Raw genomic sequence first — 18,695 nt, 5'->3', positions numbered from 1 at the left:
TCAAATTTGTCCAACACGACCTTCCCTTAACAAATCCATGCTGACTATCCCTGATTAATCCGTGTCTCTCCAAGTGCAGATATATTCTGTCCCTCAGAATTATTTCTAGTAACTTCCCCACCACCGAGGTTAGACTGACTGGCTTGTAGTTTCCTGATCAATCCCTTCCTCCCTTTTTTAATAATGGGACAACGTTAGCAGTCCTCCAGTCCTCTGGTACCTCACCTGTGGCCAGAGATGACTTGTAAATTACTGCCAGGGCCCGTGATATCTCTTCCCTTGCCTCCCTCAACAGCCTGGGATACATCTCATCCCGGCCTGTGGGTTTATTCACTTTTAAGGCCGCTAAACTCAATAGTGCCTCCTCTCTCTCTCTATGTTAATTTCCTCTAATATTTCAGTCTTGATGTCTATATCTGTGTCGTCCTTTTCCATTGTGAAGGCCGATGCAAAGTATTCCTTGAGGACTGCATCCATGTCTTCTGGGTAATATGAATAAAACCATTAGTCAGACTTTTCAATGTTTTCCAATTCTTGAGCTTGTTTCAAGGGATCTAGATACAGGTTATCCTGTAACAGCTCCATGTATATTTGGCCTATTAGGGAATAAAAACCTAACACATTAGGCTTCAGCTTTCTCATGAGTTGTTTGCACCAGATGTACATCAGAACTGACTGACATCCCTATAATTCCAAGACTATAATGAAGTAAAAATGATCCGAAAACTGCAGCATTCAGTATCTGAACAATAAGCATTAATCACCCTTAATTTCCTTGAGGCATTAGTCTTGTAATTTCATATGCAGATATAGTCTTGTTTGGAATATGGTCTCTGACATTATTCACAAATTATTAGCCTAAATGATTAATGACTTTCATTTTTCTAAATTCAATTCACAAATATATAGAACAACATACACTTCTTTCACAAAAAGAAGGAGCCACCTATGTTTATGAGGGAAAATTAATGTCTCAGTAACAGAGTTCAGTGGGCTCCTTGGTACAAGGTTTTTAAATGCACAAAGTGATATTCAAAATCAATTCAAGTCAATTTAGGATTGCAGGCACACATCTAATTTACTTCTGCTTAGTTCTTACTAAAAACTTACAATAAACCAGTGAAATGAAACAACAATTTTTATATTTATATAGCGCCTTTAATGTAGTTGACCTTTAACTAACATCCTTAATTTGTTTTACAATCTGAGATTTCTCGGATTCTGCAATTAACAAAATAAACAAAGCAACCTAACTTAAGCAATGGTATGCTTTGTTCTGTTCTAAATTTAGTAGTATTTATGTAGAATAGTCTTACCACACTCATTCATTCCTGAACCATAATGAAGCCTTTTCCGTTTCTCAAAAACACTTACGTTTTCATGGAAGAGGACAAATAGGTATTTTGTAGTATCACAAAAATCAAAACCATTGGATACTTTTAATCTTTACTGTCTTCATCCTTGCTGTGCTAACTCTATAGGTGCACTTCTATAGGACGATACAAAATCATTCTTTTTCATGCTTTCTCACAACATAATACATATGTTACAATGCTGCAGTCAAATGCAATGGCTGAGATTGTCACTGTTTATTCAGTGCCAATGTTAGAACCTAATCATGTTCTTTCGGTCTCTATGTCAAAAATGGCATTTTTGTAGAGGCTGAACATGTAGAATAGGTTTTAATAGTGATAACCTTAATTTAGGAGTTTGGGCGCATGCCCAGTTTGTGTAGACATGCAAAAGTTAATTTTAATGCAAATGAAGCAAAACTAAAATTGGCAACCATGGACAGCAGTAAGCTGGCTAGTCAACAGGCATCTAACCACATTGCCAATATGATGCCACAATAGTTCCATCTGTTGTGCTTAGGTTTCTTACTTTTCTTTATGCTTGTCAGCACAAGTGCTCTCTTCATCCTCACTGCAAAATTAAAATGGCAACATGTGACAAGCCCAGTGAGCCTTCACACATTAACTCACAAAGTGTGGTTGTTGATGTGCAACTCCATGCTTCCAATCTCATCTCAGACATCAAACAAATGATATTTTTCTCATGGGGAAAAATGATTTTCTTATTTTGAAAATAAAACAAAAATCAGAGCGATTATGCCAACTGAGGCAACTTACTCTGGCTCCAGGCTTATACCAATGCTGCTGTATAACAACCAACTTCATAGAGGAATACTACAGACCTAGAGAAAGTGACCTACCTGCCTGCCCAGTGATACAAACAATGGATAGCATTTTTTGTAAAGAAGTGGGGATGATTAGGGCTTTTGTGAGACCACATCTGAAGTAGTGCACAGCTTTGGTCTCCTTACCTAAGGATACCATAGAGCGTGGTGTAAAAATTGATCTGGCATGAAAGGTGAATCCTTTTTTTGGTGTCAAAAAACATGTTTAAGCCTAACTCATGAAATAAGTCAACCCCCTTTTCTGCTAAGAAATGCTATGCTCACATTAGGAGTCGGCCTTAATTTTTCACCTCAGAAGTGCTTGTTTCACTCACCTTTTAAGTCAACGCATGGGATCAAGCGGGTGATATGATCTGTGTTGCCAAGATGACGTGCGGGAGTTTAACCACGCGCACACGTGGCAAACAACAAACAGAAATAAGTCCTCCCAACAAAAATAATGGTACAAAGCTGGTTTCAAGCTAAAAGTCATAACATTTGCTAACTTTTCAAATAACTGTGCTGCAGTAAGGATATTCAGTTTGTGAAAAGCTGATGCAAGAATGGAAGGAGGAGGGGTCGGCCCTGAAGAAGACTAAATGCGTCACAAGGACAGGGGCCAGCTACTGGCCTGATCTTGAGAAGTATGTATCGGAATCGGTCCTTGAAGATCGTCAGAATGGTCACATCGTCACCAGAAATACAATGCATATACGCACAGTTAAGTGGGCCAAATCAAACCCTGAGTCCAGCAAGGATTTCAGAGCAACAGCTAGTTGGTGCAGCCACATTATGGAACGAAAATGTCTAGTGTTGCGGCAACAGACCAAGATTGCTCATAGACTACCAACAGATCTTGATGCCAAAATGACCAGTTTCCAGCAATTCATCATCAAAAAGCAGTAAAAACACGAGTACCTGTTCTGTCACATTAGCAACAAAGATGAAACACCCATTAATTTTGATATGCCCAGCAACCAAACTGTGGAATGTGGAAAGGTTCGAAAACAGTTTTCGTGAAAACCACAAGACATGAGAAGACAAGATTCATGGTGGTACTGGTCAACATGACCAATGGGATAAAATTAAAGCCAATGGTAATTTCCATACATAAAACCATGCCGAAAATCAAGTTCCTTGCAGGAGTTTTTGTGCAAGTCCCTGACAACAGTTGGATGCATGAGGATGGAGTGAAGTTGTGAAGCGATAAAAGGGAGAAAAAAACCTTCGCGAGGAGTGGGAATATGTGTGCTGCTCTACTCAATGTCCTCTGTGGTTTTGTCATCAAACTGTGGAATGCTATTAATGCACAAACAATCAGATTGTTCAAAAAATGTAGAATATCAAATTCAATGGAGAGGAAGATGACTCAATGCTCAGCTTCAGCTCCCTGCACCCGCTTCTGTTCCACAGAAAGCAGTAAGCTACACAGGATGGTAGGAACAAGCAAAACACCAAGGTGACATGCTTTGGCTCCTAGTCAGTGAAGCAGAAAAAGATAGCTACAATCAGATAGAAGGTCTCACCATAATTAAATATAACAATTTTAAAAATTAAATAGTTTAATATTCTAATGCTTTTCCTACAAAAACTGAAATGATGAAATACCTATCCTTATCCCTAAAGGTGTGATTTTATTAAATAATTTAGTGCAGTTTTGACATTAACAAACTCATTACACAGACACACTAAATCATTTGACTGCCAACTCTGTGACAATATTACAAAACACTAAGGATGGTGGTGAAGTTCCATATGGTGGAAATTTTAAATGGCATGTTCAATCCTAAGGTTTAAAATGAAGTAAACTGCCAGAATTTGAGATCAAATGGAGTCTGAAGGGATGGTGGGTATATTAAATATTTTGTCTTGATCTGCACAGAAGATTATGATAGTGGGAATGAAAGGGTACAAAAGAAGGATATAGAGTAATAGATAGTGTTGCTATAGATAAAAAAGTAGTAGTGAAAAAATGGTGGAACTCAAAGATCCGTGTTCTAGTGTTCTAGGGTGCTGATGGAAAGCACGGAGTAAATAGCTAAGGGTCTAACCATAATCTTTCAAACATTAGAAATATGAGGAAGTAATAAGAATGTAATGATAAAGGAAATGCAGTCAATATTCTGTACATAGATTTTCAAAAGGTGTTTGATAAGATGCCCCATAGGAGATTCATTGATCAAATTAAGGCTTGCGTTAAAGGGAGTTTTGCAGCATTAATATAAACTGTTAAAGGACAGAAAACAAAGAACAGTAGTGGTTAAGGAATGGTTTTCTCACTGGAGGGTTGCAAGCATGATATTTAGGTATAATGCAAGAATTTGCCTAAGTTACAAAACCAGATAACATAATTAACTTTCAAACAAATTTAAGCAATTTTAGGAGAACATAGGTTAATAGAAAGGAGATTAAATTTAGTGTAGAGAAATGTGAGGTGTTACATTGGAGAGAATTGGAGCACAGAACAGACAGGACATGCATATTAAATAATAATAGCGGAGCAGCGACACACAAGTCATTGAAAAGCAGAATACTACAGATGATGGAAATCTGAAATAAAACAGAAAATGCTGGAAATACGGAGCATTTTCAGCATTTTTGTTTTAATCACACTAATCATTGGCTGGGTTGAAGTTAGAATATTGTGCACAGTTTTCAGCACCTTACTTTAGGAATTATGTAAAATCCATGTAGAAGGTGCACAAAATGCTCACTAAGGTAATACCCAAAATCAGAGTCTATAATGAGGAGACTGGAGAAACTGCAGCTCTCTTCATAAGAACATAGAAGGTTAAGAGGTGTTCAAAATATTTAAGGGTTTAATAGGATAAAGCGCGGACAACTATTTCACCTGATCCACGAGTTAGTAACTAGAGTAAATAAATTTAAAATCATAAAGAGACCTTACATGGTCTAGCTTACAGTTGGTTAAAGGATACTAATATTTACATTTGCATATGCAAGTACATATCTTACATAAGACTTATAACGTATTAGAGCAAAATTTTAGTGACATTGTTAATGGTCTAAGTCAGCACATAATATCTGTTCAATGATTGTAAAGGTCGTGTACCTGAAGGTGATGCTGCAAGCATAACATCACGTGATCAATTAGGTATAATGATCTTGGGCCTAACAGTACTACAATAAGCTCAAGGAAACAACAATCACCACCTCTCCCGACTCCAAAATAAGATTTTGACCATTCATCCACACTCACCAAACCTCCCCCAACGAGCAATGGTTCAACTCCAAACTCTGGACACTCACAGCAAAAATCTACTTACTGACTGTGACCAAACAATCCACTAATGGCTGTAGTTTCCCTTCTCACATCACCTTGGCCTGCTTCATTTCCCCTTTAACAGTAAGGTCCTAACGATTTCCTATCCATAACACCGATTGGGTGTATTTATTCTCCAATAGTTTTCTGCTCCATGTTTAATACCCCCTACTCCCAGCAATCTAAATATTAAACTTATATGCACGTATATAAGCCATAAATACACACATTCATGAAAAAAACTCACATTACTGAGTGGCGTGTAAGCATTTTCATCAAATTCCATAGTCTCACTAGTAGGGATGCCCATGTTAGCATGCCGTTCCTCCAGTTTCAGAGCTTCAATTTCAGTCTTTAGTTCCTTCAGCTGTTCTTGCAGGTGTTTGCTTTTCTCCATGTACTCCACACTAAGAAATCCACAAACAATGAAAGCTAAGAACATTGTAAACGTCACTTTGTCTCTACAAGACTGTCTCGTATGATTGAAGAAAATCTCTGATGTCTTGTACTGACTTGCAAGTTACTAGCCCCATCAATGCCCACAGGTAGCATTATTAAAAACTAGAAAGCGAAGCTAAATATGATTTATAGCTAAACTCTTAGGCTTAAAATCACTTAAATAAATCAACCATTTTTAAGTACACAAGGAAAAAAAAACACAGCATTCCTATTACAACGCTGCCAAGCTCCAGTTCCACCAAACCCAAGACACTGCCCAACACTTCCCAAAGTTACTATATGTCTAGTACCTACCTGAAACCTACAACATTCCTCAGAGTTTGAGAGGTGGAATAAATCAGTTAATTTGTCAGGGTCTGAGAACATTTAAGGAGGTGTATGACCCAGCTGAATGATGACCATTATGTCAGTCTTCACCTAAATTCAAATAAGAGCTCTCTCACTGAGTTCCTAGACACCCTCCAAAAACTGACTCTCAACCATTCAAAGTGCTTACCACATTTTACTCTGTTTGCCAACTCTATCATCAACAGGTAGATTAAAACTATAGCAAGTGCTTGATGCAATTTAAAACTGGTTCCTGTCTGGGAACTCACCAAGAGGACTACAGTCTGATTAGAAAATGGAAGAAGCAACTCAGGGATGGTGCTAGAGTGTCTAAGAGAAGTCTTGTCAGGCTGTGAGTGGGCAGGGTCAGCAGGAGCAGTTCAATAGGGCAGGATCTAGGTAGGCAGGGCTCATCAGTAACAGAAAGACAATAAAAGTCATGGGGGAATGGAGAAGGTACAAGCAGATTAGGAACGAAAGCTTAGCACGCACACTGAACTAATCAGGATAGGGAACAAAGCTAATTGTGAGAGGAAGCCAGGTTGAGAAGCCCAGGAATAATATTTAAAGCCCATTCATAGGAAAACTACTGTTTTGGAAAAGAAAAGACTCCAAGACATAAAGAAGAAAAAGACGAGCTTTATTTTTCTGAGTGAATTCATTGGTTTCCTTTTTTTCGCCAATCCTTTCTAACAAATTAATATATGAGTGAATCCAAATGAATAAACTTACATGTCAGCAATCAACACAAAGTGTGCCCAAGGTGGGAAATATCAACCAATCAGCGACAGAAAGTTAATATAAATTTGACTTTGATTAAAGAATTGCACATAAAATTGACAATGGCCAGTTTGAGAATGAAGTGTTACAGGAATTGAGATAGAAAATAGCTTGCTTGATGCAATGTTATAATAATACTATTTGTGAATCTCCTATGGCATTATTCATAGTAAATCTGACATACTGATGTTGGGGGCTGATGCCCAAATGCAGGTTGATGAACATCCTAATATCTGTTTCTGCCTCTGTTATGTGTACACACATTTACTTTTGCTGATGCTCTCTCCAGCCCCCTCTCCCCCTCCTCTCTCTTGCCCTCTGTTATGCTGCTTTAGAACAATACTTGGTGATGCTTGGTAATGCATAATGCTTTAAATCAGGACCATTGATTTACAGTGACTGAATAACTTTCAACCCATTTGTATTAGATGGTAGCATGATATTTAAACAAGGTTTTGCGCAATAAATTCCATCACTTTTTGCCTTTCTCATGGTAACCATAAATTACATAATCATATACAATTTACAACACAGAAGTAGGCCATTCAGTCTTCTGCCGATGTTAATGCTTTCAATCTACTTCATTGTATCCTAGAAACATATTCTTCGATCCTTTTCTCCATCATATACTTATCTAGCTTCCCCTTAAATGTGCCTCAACTAGTCCATGTGGTAGAAGTTCCATATTTCAATTAACTCAGGAAAGTTACTCCTGAATTTCTAAATTGGTTCATTAATGACTATCTTATATTTATGACCCCGAATGCTGGATTCTCCCACAAACTGAAACATCTTTGCTGTTTAAAAACTAAATAATATATAAAGAATGCATTTTAAATAATAAACCAGTGCCTTGACTATTATGATGATAATAGCCAGTGTGCTGGTCAATCTGTATTGACACAAGGTCATGGGTCAAGTAGCTCTTGAAGTGGTTTGGCTTTATGGTGGGAAGCAACAGGGTTTGACAATACTGGAGTGTATTTCCTTGGGTGGGACGTAAGGGGGAAGGAGAGAAAGGAGATGGTATCAATGTCTGAAAGCAAATACCATTAACGGCAGTATAACCATTTATTATAGCTGAGATACAGTACACCTGCAGTGTGTCTGAAAGCTATGCTATTTGAGGGGGAAGCATGGGAGAAGAAAGTACATGAACATACCGTTCTCGTTCAATCTCCATGGAGAGTCGCTTCATATCTGTGTCTTTGAAGTCAAATTTAAAAGACCCAGATTCTAGGTTCAGATCACCAACATCGGCAGGAGGATGAGCAGAATATGAAGCAATAACCTAAGTAAAATAGATTGAAATATTGAGATCTCAGAAAGGGCCTTTTGCCTCTATATACTGTAGTACCATTCATGATCTCAGGATATCGCATAGCAGTGCACAGCAAATAATCACTTTTGAAGTTTAGTCACTATTTTAGCTTTATAGGTAAACTTTAAACTATGTCACACTAATTAGAGAGAATTTTAAAAGTTTCAATAAAAAATGACCATATTAAAGCAAAAGCATTAAAATATCAATGTTTTTTGTTGCAGTTGTTTACGTACACGTGTATTGACCATCAGGAATCAAGCACATAAAAATAAATATTCCTGTGAATTGTGGTCCAAGAAACTATCGTTTTTTTGTTCACCACCAATTTCTTCTCCATGGAAAACCACATAAGACTGAAAGTGAGGGAAATCATTCAGACAATGGAATGGAAAATGAATAGTAAAATCAGGGGCGTAGACAAAATGTTACCAATTTCACTGGGAGGAGAAAACAATGCAAAAAAAGGGGAAAAAAAAAACCATTGGGTTTGTTTAACCAGTACTCTCCCCAAAGAGTACATTTCAATTCTTTTGCATTTAGTGTAATGAAGGATGACGAAAAGATGTTTAAAAGATGCACAATACTGAGTTTTTCCAGTGACAAATAATTTCTGGGCACTTAGAAGAAAAAAGCTAGAGCTGGCCAATCTTATTAGAACTTTTGTACAGTTTACATTAATGTTTCGGCACATACTGGATAACTGGGTTTTGTAATCTCCAGCAGTCTGTGTTTGGCTCTCCTCTCTGCTTCTCTGGCTTCACTTAGATCCTGTTTTAGCTGTTCTGCTTCCTTGGACCTAAAATAAGGACATTTAAAATCAAAGAATTTGACAAACACATTTTAAAATAAACAGTAACTTAATTGGATAGGTGGGGCAGCAGAGCACCAGCAGAATGACAGAAATAGAGCTTGTGTCCACAATTTCCCATCCAGTCCTCTGAGAAGGCATTATACAGATCTTGGACAAATGCACAAAAGAGGGGGAAAAAAACACACTTAAAAAAAAAAATCAAATAACTCATCCTGAACCATTCTCAAGGGCTCCTGCAAAAAACACCTGAAGAGGAACATTAGAACAAGTGGCCATTCATCCCCTCGAGCCTGTTCCACCATTCAATTAAATCGTGGCTGAGAGGATCTTAACTCCATTTAACCACCTTGCTTCCATATTCCTGAAGTGCTTCCTGACATCAAACCTGAATGGCCTAGGTCTAATTTTAAGGTTACATATTCATTGCTCTGGACTCCAACACAAGAGGAAATAATGTCTCTCTGTTTGCCCTATTAAGGACTTAAATCATCTTAAACATCTCAATTAGATCACCTCTTAATCTTCTATTCTCGAGGGAATACAACCGGTTCTCATGACTTAATTAGCTGTGGAGAGATTTGCAGGATGTTGGTTATCTGTCTTTTCGTAGGGAATAGCATGTGGCACAGGGCTTATGGGGAGAAAGGCTGGGTGAAAAAAACTGATGTAAAATAACAAGTTTTAAAAAAATTATGCTTATGCTTCAACAAGTCATATCTAAGGTTGCAATCTGTAGTCTTGAAGCAGTGCTGAAAAGGTACACTGCGCAGATTGGACTGAATGTTAGAGTTCCCTATTTTTCCAGCAAAGGCAGTTTAAAATAACAAAACAGATACCAGCAAAACTGGTAACCATATGTTCCTTGATTACCTTTAACTATTTTGACATTTGAAATTTGAATCCACTTGCAGTCAGATCAGTAGCAGGGCACTTTAGTATTCCAATATACAGGCTCATAGGAGAGCAGGGTGTGGGCCCAGCACTTAAATTCTTCACAAAACAAGTTTCTGATTTTAACAGGCCCATAGAATTATTAAAGTTCATAGGACAGAAGGAAGCCATTCAAATCTAGTGAAGATAGGACCACCATCTCAAGTCTCTCCTCATAACTTTGTTTTCCACGTAGGTGAATTCATGCTAAATGCTCTCTGAAACTTTCACAGCACCGAAATTCCCTCTCCTGCTCAGGTTTGTCTGGATTTCTGACAGGTGCAGTGCATCCAAGCACCTCTCGAGGCCTTAGAGCACCCAAAGTTAATGGGCCAGATCATCAGTATGTTTTGGGTGCATTCCCATGGCAGGTCCGCTATCTTCCAGGTCCTGTACCAGGAAGCGCAGTCAGCAAAAGAACAGCTGCAACTGCAGAACGGGCTACCAACCTCAGGCTCTTGTGGCTGCTGTTCTCCCATACATGACCAATTACAACTTGTCTTGCCCTGCTGAGCTGGTGGGCCTTGCACCTTCTGATTTCCTGTAGTGCTGGCAGGAGCAACTCACCAGGTTGTTAGACAGGATGGATTTTGAGAGGTTTTATTGTATTTTCAAAAAATGTCCTCAGTTGGAGGGTCTGACAGAGGCAGACCAGAAAGAGAGAAGGGCACAAAAGGAAAGTTCACAATTTTAATGAGATAAACCTTCCTGGATGAGATGCATCAAAGGAGAGAAAAACTGCTGAATCTCTATTGAATGAAACCTTAAAAAAGGGCTATGGGGCAAGAGGTGGCAACAACACTACATGCCCCCATACTCAGTCCCAGAAGTGTACACCAGTGTTGGAAAAAGTTAAATGACATTACGAGGGCTAGCAAGATGACAAACAGCCCACTCTCCTATTCCTTCCTTGGTAATCCGCTGTATGTTTAAAAAAAAGGGGGGGGCTGGTGGGAAGCCAGAGCAGCACCAACTCAGGATCTTAGAGTATGTGTCATCATCTTCCAGACAGCAATCAATTGCACACACAATCTTGAAATCCCTTTCACCACCTCCCCGGGATGGTACTGTATTATTTACATCAGCTGTCCAATGCTACCTGGGAGCACCACCTGGGAACATACGTCAGCTGAAAACCTTTGCCTGCTTCCCTCAATCTTGTTTCATGAGAAACTTATAGGGAATGAAACTTGTAGGGAATGAAAGGCATTTTCCACATCAGAAAGCTCACCAATGGAGGGGCAGATTCTGGAGGTGTTGTTATTTACCCATGGGAAAGGCCAAGGTTAAGGGGCATTGCACAAGAGTTGAATGACTTTGCACTTATTTAATCACCATAGTTCTCTTGACTGATCATTCAGGATTCATCATTTTCATAAATTCCTTTTAGTTTTTCATTATGTTTTGTAGTCACTTTCTTCACATTTGATTCATACATTCTCTATCTTCCTAATTTGTCTTACATTGAGTTAATCAACGAATGGTGAGGGTGAAATTGTGAAAAGAAAGCCTGATAATTATAGCAAGTGTCACATAACTATAACATTTAATGCTGAGATAAAAACAAAAAATTGCGGATGCTGGAAATCCAAAACAAAAACAGAATTACCTGGAAAAACTCAGTAGGTCTGGCAGCACCGGCGGAGAAGAATAAAGTTGACGTTTAAGAGGACTCGAAACGTCAACTTTATTCTTCTCCGCCGATGCTGCCAGACCTGCTGAGTTTTTCCAGATAATTCTGTTTTTGTTTTTAAACATTTAATGCTGACTCGTTCAACTTTAGTTTTTTCTTTCTCCATCTGATGACTTTAAATAAAATCTAGATGGCATTTGCTGTTTATCCTCCAGGCAAAATGACCGACTTGCAAATATAATTTAACCAACCTCCTTTCCGATTCCTCCACTAGCTTGACAGCTATCAGCTCAGCTTCTCGCATCTTCTGTTCCATCAGACGCTTTTCCTCTTTAGTCTTCAGGGCTGTGACCTCCAGCCTCTGCCTCTCTTGCTCCGCCTCTGCAGCTTTCTGAGCAAGCAGCTTGGCCTCTTCCTCTGCAATCTGTGCCTTCTCAGCAAGTAAATCAGCTGTCTCCTCTGATCGGATCTGATAAAAAAACATTAATTTCCTGAGTGAGTATCAATACTCATGACAAAACTTAAGCCTTTTTTGTCCATGATGTATTACTTTCTTTACTTTGGTCATGATACATGAACAATTAAAACCGGTTACTTCCGGCTGGAAGGCAGAATGCATGCATTAGATCAGCCTTGTCTTCCCAGCCAAAGACAATGTTATCACATCATTTGGTGCTCGGAACTGATTATGGGTCTAGTGATTCCATTTAATTGAAACATCAAATGTGACTAACATTTTAGAAATTTTAATTCAATGCTGAAAGCTGTGTCTTGAGTCAAGTTTCTGAGGGGGCCAGGATCAACCTTAAGCTGTGAGTTAGCACAGCAAATACATCTTTTTTCTGTCTTGAAGGAAATTGGTAAAAGTTTGTAATTACTGTTTGCTTTCTTTTTATATGTTCCAAACTACTGAGCAGAAAATACACAAGGAAGATGATATAAAAAAAAGAGGGGCCGACAAGAAGCAACAAGGAAAGTGCATGACTGGAAAAGACTGCATTCCATCTGGCCAGTTCCAAGACCTAACACCTCTTGTCATGAACGCTGAACTTTGCAAGACCTTTACGTTTCATAATGTCTCCTCAAATCCAAAGTAAAACATGTTGTCATTAGGCTCCTGCGATCTTGGTTGGGCAAAAGAACAGAGACAAGTAACTGGAAGTCGGGTTGCAGTTTGGGTTGTGGGCAGAAAACAAAGACACTCTCACAGGAACCTCTGGGAGCAGAAGAAGGGAACTTCTCCCAGGAAGAAGTACTTTCTGTTAAGTAGCAAAAAGGATGGGGAGCAGTAAATCCCTCTGTGGAAAAGGCACTTTTATCAGAGCCAATCAGAGTGTTTAACAGGGGTTTATTAAATGTTCGGATAAAGAAGTCTCTGGGAATCAGTGCTGGCAGGACTGAGGTGACTGAAGGGAGAGAGGGTTCATTAAAGTGTACCTTGCTGTTGATCCAACAGAGTGGAACAGTTGACGAAGGCCCTTGGAAGATTCCAACTGGTGAGGAATGGTGGAATTCTACCAGAGAGCTGGGGGGAACTCTGGGACTGTTCTTGATGCCAAATGTATGCCAGTGGTGTTATGATATTGGTTTAAAGTGAATTTATTGTTTTATTGAAGTATTATTTGCCTGTTAGTAAATGTTTGAATTATGTCGACTATAGTTTATTACAGTAAAAGTTTTTAAAAATGACATCTTGGCCTTTGATTTTTTTCATTGGGAATTCCTTTCTGTTAAAATGTTATCAGTTTCCATTGGGACTGTAACACATTCAATTGTCCACTTCCTCACATACCTTAAATCTAGCCTCACTGTGCAATTTTGGACATATTACCAGAGCTAAATTTATCAACCACCTTCACCAATTTGAAAACTTATATATCTCCCCTTAGCCTTTTCTTCTCCACAGTAAATAATTCAAGGCTCCTCACCCTCTCCTGATAGCTCAGATCCCTTAAGCTAGGTTGAAGTTTGATTACCCTTTTCTGCACTAACTTTGATGCTTGGTATGCATCACTGGTGTGTGGGTGGAATTTAATTCCCCACCCAGGAGAGGGCTGGGAGGTGGGGGCATGGGGCGTGGGAAACAGTGGGGGCGTGTGGGCATATAATCAGGTGGGAAGGCACGAGGTGAGATAAGGTTTCCAATTCTGACTGGACATAGTCCGGGAGATGTTGGTGGAAGTGACGCCATGGAAAGCCAGTGGTGTGGCGCGAGCAGGTGAAGGCTGGAGGAAAGGCCTGTGACACTGAATGAGGGGGAATGAAGCAGTCTCCGCTAAATTCCACTACTGAGTCTGAACAATTTCTTCCCCTGCTAGTTGCTCTTGGGGGATGGAAATCTGCAGCACACCACAGTCTGCCCAGTCATCACCAATTCAATCCAAAACTAATAAAATTAATAATTAACAACACTAATTATTATACAAGCATCTGGCCAGTATCAAGTGAGCCTAACCTTGGCTCATAATCAGTGCCCTTTCCTCCAGTTCTGCAGCCCACATGGGCATCACCTTAACTGACTGGAGCACTGATCATGTGGTCTGCAGGCCATTCAGAGATTTCCATCAAGTGACCTCCACCGATTCCAAGTCTGACTTTTCCGTGGATGAGGGAGTAGGAAGCACTGAGGGTGGCAAAGGTGCAGAATGAGCTCTGGGTGGGGGACTTCAATGTTCATCACCAAGAATGGCTCAGTAGCACCATTGCTGACCGAGCTGGCTGAGTCCTAAAGGACATAACTGCTAGACTGGGTCTGCGGCAGGTGGTGAGGGAACCAACAAAAAGGAAAAACATACTTGACCTCATCCTTACCAACCTGACTGCCGCAGATGCATCTGTCCATGGCAGTATCAGTAGGAGTGACACAGTTGTTGTGGAGACGAAGTGTGGCATCAAGGAACCCTAGCAAAACTGGAGTCAATAGGAATCGGGGGAAAACTCTCTGCTGGTTGGAGTCATACCTAGCACAAAGGAAGATAGTTGTGGTTGTTGGAGGTTAGTCATCTCAGGTCCAGGACATCAATGCAGGAGTTCCTCAGGTAGTGTCCTGGGCCCAAACATCTTCAGCTGCTTCATCAATGACATTCCTTCCATCATAAGGTCAGAAGTGGGGATGTTTGCTGATGGTTGCACAATGTGCAGCACCATTCACGAATCCTCAGGTACTGAAGCAGTCCATGTCCAAATGCAGCAAGACCTGGACAATCTCCAGGCTTGGGCTGACAAGTAGCAAGTAACATTCGCACCACACAAGTGCCAGGCAATGACAATATCCAACAAGAGAGAATCTAACCATTGACCCTTGACGTTCATTGGCATTACCATCACTGAATCCCCCACTATCAACATTCTGGGGGCTTACCATTGGCCAGAAACTGAACTGGACTAGCCATATAAATGCTGTGGCTACAAGAGCAGGTCAGGGGCTAGGGATTCTGCAGCGAGTAACACGCCTCTTGACTCCCCAAAGCCTGTCCACCATCTACAAGGCACAAGTCAGGAGTGTGATGGAACACTCCCCACTTGCCTGGATGAGTGGGGCTCCCATAACACTCAAGAAGCTTGACACCATCCAGGACAAAACAGCCCTCTTGATTGTCACCTTATCTGCAAACATTCACCCCTCCACAACCGACTCTCAGTAACAGAAAGTGTACCATCTACAAGATGCACGACAGGAATTCACCAAGGCTCCTTAGACTGCACCTTCCAAACCCACAACCACTGCCGCCTAGAAGGACAAGGGAAGCAGATAGATGGGAACACCACCATCTAGAAGTTCTCCTCCAAGGTTCCCCTTCAAGTCACTCATCATCCTGACTGTCGCTGGGTCAAAATACTGGAACTCCCTTCCCAACAGCACTGTGGGTGTACCTACACCACATGGGCTGCAGCGGTTAAAGGAGGCAGCTCACCACCACCTTCTCAAGGGCAACTAGGGCTGGACAATAAACGCTGGCTCAGCCAGCGAAGCCCACATCCCGTGAATGAATAAAAAAAATAGGGGTCAGGTGCCCATGCCCTGGTCCGGGCTGTGATTGGTTGCTCGATGATCTGGCTCCTGTTGCCAGGAGCTGATGCACTCCCGGGATGCTTTGCTTAGTCTTCAGGAGATTGGGGCTGATTCCAAGGGACTCCCGGCCATTCCTTGGCAACCTTAGGTGGAGAGTCCATCACCTTCACCCCCACCGCCTGCACCACCACCACCAACCAGCCCCACTGATTAAATCACGGGCAGAGATGGTCAAGTTTGGTCTTCCTGCTGCTAGACCAATTGAGGACCTTAAGCAACCAATGAATAGCCTCATCTTGCGGCTGCCTGGCTCACGCCACATGCCGTGCCTGTGGACCCAGGGGTGAGGGGCCATCCTGCTCGGGCACCCTGTGTTTCACCAAGAGCTGCACATCGTCCTCCCACACAGTCATCCCTCCCTCCCACCTCGATGGGGCTTGCTTGACTGGCCCAGTGAGCCCACCCCACTCGACTCTCTCCCGGGGTCTCCATCAACACTTCTGGTTTGGGGACTGCTGGTGTACAGTGGCTGAGACTGAAGAGCTGCCACCCCTCTGATTGGCTGGTGCCTCTTAGAGGCAGGATTTTCGTCTTCAAAGGCACAGGAACCCGTTAACTGCATGATAGTTATTTCATTAAGGCTCCCCGAAATGGCCACAGAGTTGCCACTGGTTTTCAAGTCGATGGACAGAACTACCATCGCGATCATTAAATTCCACCATGTATTTCACATTCGATCAGCCCCTGGGTTTGTGCTTCATTCCTCTGGTTATGTACCTCTGCTCCCCTATTGCTAATACTTTAGAATTGGTTCCAGCGAGCTACCCATCACAGCCCAGATCCCTTCCCTGTGTAGTGTGCAACAGCCTGGAGCTATTTAGTTCATATTCCCATTGTTTAATTCTCTTTTATTGGTCTCGTTAACTTGCATTTATCCACATTAAATATCACTTCTACTCTCAGACCACTCCTTTAGTATTTGGTTTGTCTCTTCCTTCTTTCTCAATTTGTGTCATCTGCAAATTTTGTTTCTGCTCCCATGTCACAAGAACATAAGAAATATACAGCCCATTGAGCCTGTTCCATCACTCAATACAATTATGGCTGATTTTGAGCTTCAGCTCCACTTTCTTGGCCACTCCCCACATCCCTTGATTCCCTGAAGACACCAAAAATCTGTCTATCTCAGCCTCAAATATATTCAAAGATGGCACACCCACAATCCTCTGCAGCAGAGATTTGCAAAGGTTCCAAAATAATTTACACAAATGTAAATGGCAATGGCTCCGCACTGATCCGTGGCAGTCTACTAATGATCCCTTGCTGTTATGGTTGTGTGTCAATGCAGCTCCATTTTCAACTAGCCTTTGTTTCCTCCAGTTTAGCCAATACACAATCAAATCAGAAATTTGCTCTCAAATCCATGTCATCCTATCGTGTGGCATGGTACTAATAACTTTGAAGTAGATCACATTCACTGAGTTTTTCTTGTCTAATAACCATTAGTTTGTTGATGAGCACCTGAAAGATGATTTGATAAACTCTTCTTCTTATAAGTCTAGGCTCTCAGAGACACTCATTCAACCTCCTGCAGTATACCATATCAACAACTTTGATGATTAATACAAGTAAATTACATTAATTTAGTTAAGATTTTACAAATGACTTGCTTAACTTCATACAGCACAGCTGATGTATTTTGAAGCATGTCAACAATTGATACTATCAGCATAACCCTTCTGCACTGAACACCATGCCAGGTTAAAATCACCTTAGTTTTCTTTATATGTGTACTTAAAATTGATGGATACAGACTATACTGTAGAACATAAAAGGCTAAAAGAAGGAACTCACAAGGGCTTCATTTGCTAGCCTAGACTCATCCTGTAACTGGTAAAGGCGTCTCTCCAGGTCCTCTTTTGCTCGTTCTGCTTCTTCTCTCAACTTTTTCTCTCTGGCCAATCTTTGGCGTTCCATCTGAAATAGAAAAATCCATATTTTAGGAAAAATATTCCCGTCATACCAAAGAACCAGTATTAAATGAAGCACTTTGTACGGAATTTATATATGTCAAGATGGAACTGATTCACCTTTTTTCTAGCCTTTTCTTCTCTGGCTTGAGCTTTCATCTGCTGGACTTCAATCGAATCCACTTTCCTTCTTCTCATGAACAGGTCATGGTTTCCAATGCACAACTGCAAAATCTGAAAATAGGCAGAAGACAGTGACTTCACATTAAGTGATTTCATTCACTAGGTTAATGTCTCAGCAATATGGAGTGCACACAGATGACTATTTTCCCTTAAACCATTTCCTTTCACTTCATAATATGTGCTAGGGAAATTGAGGAATGCTAACAGTCTGGTAAACAATCTGATTAGCTTTGTAAATATAAGACAAAACCAGCTACTCTTTCCCAAAGTTAATTGTGCATCTGGGAAGTTTCCATTCTCCTCTCACCTTGATTTCCATTGCATTCTAAATGACAGGAAAGGAACTCATGTAAGGTTTACACAGTGATTTGTAGGCTCCCTTAATTCCACATTTTAAAATCTTATTTCTTTAAAATGGATCTTCAATACTCATGAAGATTAATATGTTTAAAATTTATTATGCAGACCAAGTATTTTTAATTGATTATCTTTGAAGAGTCTTTAACCTTCTGATACTAGAATATCCATATTACTACCAAATACATTAACACCTTAAGGTGGTAACAGATGTAACTCAGACTGGCTCTACTCGAGTTACAATTGAATCTCAGATAAATGACAGTCATAAAGTTAAAATGTTTGTTGCTGTTGAGAGCAACACATATGAGGAATACATAGAACAGGGTGAGATACAAGTCACAAACAGGATCGCTTCTTGAAACAGGCCTTATTTTGTCATTGATGGTTGTTGTAGCAAACAAGAACAGACACCAGAGACTGCAGAAAGGTAAAATATGAGACTTCTCT

At 40.5% G+C, this 18,695-nt stretch overlaps 2 protein-coding genes across 6 annotated transcripts in view; one reads left to right on the top strand and one right to left on the bottom strand.

The window, feature by feature from the left end:
- The window catches only part of nipsnap2 (nipsnap homolog 2), a 127,704-nt gene that overhangs the window by 9,491 nt on the left and 99,518 nt on the right, over positions 1-18,695 (top strand). The gene's annotated exons all lie outside the window — the stretch shown is intronic.
- The window catches only part of nf2b (NF2, moesin-ezrin-radixin like (MERLIN) tumor suppressor b), a 64,459-nt gene that overhangs the window by 10,521 nt on the left and 35,243 nt on the right, over positions 1-18,695 (bottom strand). For 4 of the 5 annotated variants that reach the window (XM_078548578.1, XM_078548579.1, XM_078548581.1 and 1 more), the window contains 6 exons: positions 17,826-17,939; positions 17,590-17,712; positions 11,975-12,192; positions 9,043-9,145; positions 8,189-8,316; positions 5,707-5,866 (listed from right to left, as the gene is read on the bottom strand). In XM_078548578.1, the coding sequence (XP_078404704.1) occupies positions 5,707-5,866; positions 8,189-8,316; positions 9,043-9,145; positions 11,975-12,192; positions 17,590-17,712; positions 17,826-17,939 (846 nt within the window). The remainder of the gene's footprint in view (positions 1-5,706; positions 5,867-8,188; positions 8,317-9,042; positions 9,146-11,974; positions 12,193-17,589; positions 17,713-17,825; positions 17,940-18,695) is intronic. The other variant, XM_078548580.1, reaches the window with a different exon arrangement.

This window comes from Cetorhinus maximus, chromosome 9 (assembly GCF_964194155.1).
Source record: "Cetorhinus maximus chromosome 9, sCetMax3.hap1.1, whole genome shotgun sequence".
In the NCBI taxonomy this organism is placed as follows: Eukaryota; Metazoa; Chordata; class Chondrichthyes; order Lamniformes; family Cetorhinidae; genus Cetorhinus; species Cetorhinus maximus.
The sequence above is the reverse complement of the archived record's forward strand: the minus strand, read 5'-3'. Positions and strand labels throughout refer to the sequence as shown.